This window comes from Trichechus manatus, unplaced genomic scaffold (assembly GCF_000243295.1).
Source record: "Trichechus manatus latirostris isolate Lorelei unplaced genomic scaffold, TriManLat1.0 scaffold00011, whole genome shotgun sequence".
Lineage (NCBI taxonomy): Eukaryota > Metazoa > Chordata > Mammalia > Sirenia > Trichechidae > Trichechus > Trichechus manatus.
This window is the reverse complement of record NW_004443947.1, coordinates 7,590,437-7,593,849: the sequence shown is the minus strand read 5'-3', so window position 1 is coordinate 7,593,849 and position 3,413 is coordinate 7,590,437. Positions and strand designations below refer to the sequence as shown.

Below are 3,413 nucleotides of genomic sequence, written 5' to 3'. Positions count from 1 at the left end.
ATGTGCATCAGGGGCAGGTGAGGGCACCATGGGAAATGAGATCTCCACTAGGCGCATCTCAGCCCAAAGCTGCTGGGGCCCTTCCTCCATCCCTGTCCACTCATGGCTTCCTGCTCAGACCAGCCCTCAGCCTGGGCAGTCCTAACAAGCTCCTAGGTGATGCTGATGCTGCCACTGAGCACTTTGGGTATGAAGCATCTACAGCAGGGGTTCTCAGGGCATGGTCCCCAGACCAGCACCAACAGCTGGGACCCTTGTTAAAAAAAAACAAAAACCCAAACCCATTGCCACTGAGCTGATTCCAACTCATAGCAACCCTACAGGACAGAGTAGAACTGCCCCATACGGTTTCCAAGGAGTGGCTGGTGGATTTGAACTGTTGACCTTTATGGTTAGCAGCCAAGCTCTTAAACCACTGCGCCACCAGGGCTCTGGGACCCTTGTTAGACATGCAAATTCTCAGGTCTCCCCCTAGACCTAACATCCCTGCAGGGCAATACTGCCCCCAGTTGAAAACCATGGGTTAGACTGAGCCTTGGGGATTATACATGACCTGTGGCCCAGGACTCTGAACCTCTGGAGATCAGGCCCAGCCATCTGTGTTAACAAGCCCTGAGACCCACTCATCCATCTTGTAAGCTCCCCAATCCCCAACCCGTCAGCTCAAAGCTCTTATGGAGTTGAGTGCAGTGATGTGGGAGACTTCTGGGCAGTGAAGGTCAGCCTGGCTCTGTCCTTGCTATGTGATTTGAAGTAAGTCCCCACCCACCCTGAGCTTCAGAGCCCTCAGTGGGGATGTTGAGGGCCACCCCTTCTGCTACAGAGGATGTCTTTGCACCATATGTGTCTGTTCCGACTCTTATTGCAGTCCCTGCAGCTCTCAATCATGGGGCTCAACAATGCATGTAATTAAAATGTTCCTTAAAGATACACAGGTAACCACTAGAGGAGCTACAGTGTTGGCTTCGATGTTGGGAGGACAGAGTTAACGAAGTGGGGGCACAGATCAATTTCCTATTTAACTATCAGAGGACAATAACAGGTCATGGAATTGAGCACAATCAAAGTGATACCCAAGAAAGAGAGGGAATCTCTCTGTTGTTTCTCTCTCTCTGAATCTCTCTCTCTACCTGTGCACCCTTCTACCCATGGCAATGCAAGCGGAGGCACCTGAGATGATAACCAGGGCCGACACTGGGTGTGCATTTCTGGGTAATGAGAGTGGAAGAAATTTCTAGCTTCCTTCTTTAAAACTCCCTGTACTAGGTGAGTTTTTTATAATGAGCATGTATTATTTTTCATCATACAATAAAAATCATTACTTGAAAAATAGCATTACGTGCATATTATTTAGGAATGTGGAAGTCAATATGAGAAGAAACCATAAAAGAGTTAAAAGTGATTGTCTCTGGGGTTGGATGGGGAAGGGAGGTGGGAGCAGAGGACACTGGTGTGTTGTATTTTTTTTTCCCCCCTTTTTTTTTTTATTGCACTTCAGGTGAAGGCTTACAGAACCAATAGTTCTCATGAAACAGTAGTACACATATTGTTTTATGACATTGGTTAACAACCTCACAACATGTCAACCCTGTAACTTCTCAACCTTTTTTTTTGGTGAAAATACACATAGCCAAAGATACACCATTTCGAAAATTTCTACATGCAGTTCAGTGACATTGACTATGCTCTTCCAATTGTGCTGTTATTCTCACTTAAGATGAAAGCTTACAGAACAAAATAGTTTCTCATTTAACAGTTACTACAAATGTTGCCCTATGACAATGGTTAACAATCTTACAACACATCAACAATATCCTTACTCAACCTTGGGTTCCCTATCACCAGCTTCCTTGTCCCCTTCTGCCTTCTGGCCCTTGTCACTGGACTCCTGTACCTCGTTAGTCTCATTTGGTTTTACGGGGCTGTCCACTCCCAGGCTGAACGGTAAACCTTGGAGATAACTTCACCACTGAGCTAAAAGGGTGTCTGGGGGCCATACTCTCGGGGTTTCTCCAGTCTCCTTTAGGCCAGTAAATCTTATCTTTTTTTGTGAGTTAGAATTATGTTCTACATCCTTCTCCAGCTCTGTCCAGAACCCTCTGTTGTGATCCTGGTCAGAGCAGTCAGTGGTGGTAGCCGGGTACCATCTTGGTGTGTTGTATTTTGATTAAAAAAACAAACTTATTAAAAATAAAACAATGCCCACTGCAGCATTATTCACAATAGCCAAAAGGTGGAAACAACAGATGAATGGATGAACAAAAGGTGGTATATCTACACAATGGAATATTATTCAGCCATAAAACAAAATGCAGTTCTGATACATGCTACGAAATGGATGAACCTTGAAAACATGCTGAGTGAAATAAGATACAAAAGGACAAATATTGTGTGATCTCATTTATATGAAGTATCAAGAATAGGAAAATACACAGAGACCAAAGTTTATCAGCAGTTGCCAGGGGCAGGTAGGAGGGGGAAATTACTTAAGGGGGACTGCGCGTCTGTTGAGGGTGATAGAAAAACTTGGAAACAGACAGTGGTGATGGTTGTTCAACACGGTGAACATAATCTATGTCACTGAGTTGTACACGTGAAAATGGTTGAAATGGCAAATGTATTCTAACAAATGTTTTACTACAATAAAAAATATACAAAGAGAGAGGAGACACTAAAAAAATGAAGGTTTCAATCAATGTGATGAATTTATCATTTTACACATGGGGATGACGTAGGGTCATCCCCCCATCCCACCTCTCTCACTCGGATTCTCTTGATTGGAAGCAAGCACAGAGGGGCTAGACCCGGGTTTCCCCACCTTGGCACTAATGGCATTTTGGGTGGGATCCTTCTTTGTTTTAGAGTGTGGTCCTGTGCACTGGAAGATGTTAGAAGCATCCTCAGTCTCTACCCACTAGATGCCAGGAGCACCTTCCCCCAGTTGTGACAACCAAGAATGCCTGCCAATATGGCCTGGCATCCCTGGAGGGCAACATCCCCTGGTCGAGAACCACTGGGTTAGACTGAAAGATGGGGATTGTACATGACCTGTGGCCCAGGGCAGGGGTGGGAGAGGACAGTGAACATCCTAGGAAGCCCTGGGTGTCCCCTACCCCGGGTGCCCCTCACTCCTACAGCAGCCACTTACCCAGTCTGATATCACCCTCGAGGGTCATCAGCACATTGCCAGCTTTCAGATCTCGGTGGATGATCTTCTTGCCGTGGAGGAAGTCGAGGGCTTCCAGCATCTGGCGGCAAATTACCTGAATCTGGGGTTCGGTGAGGCCCTTGTCCAGCTCTGGAAAGAGAGGAGGACCATCAGATATTTGTCGATTTAGCTAACACAAACTGCTGGCAACTGAACATCAACCTCAGCCAGGTACAAGAAATAAAAAAAGTTGCCAACATTGTTG

The 3,413-nt window shown here is 45.9% G+C and overlaps 1 protein-coding gene across 1 annotated transcript in view; it reads right to left on the bottom strand.

The window, feature by feature from the left end:
* The window catches only part of STK10 (serine/threonine kinase 10), a 168,022-nt gene that overhangs the window by 75,035 nt on the left and 89,574 nt on the right, over nucleotides 1-3,413 (bottom strand). Inside the window, exon 4 of the mRNA XM_004371195.2 lies at nucleotides 3,149-3,298. Within this exon, the coding sequence (XP_004371252.1) occupies nucleotides 3,149-3,298 (150 nt within the window). The remainder of the gene's footprint in view (nucleotides 1-3,148; nucleotides 3,299-3,413) is intronic.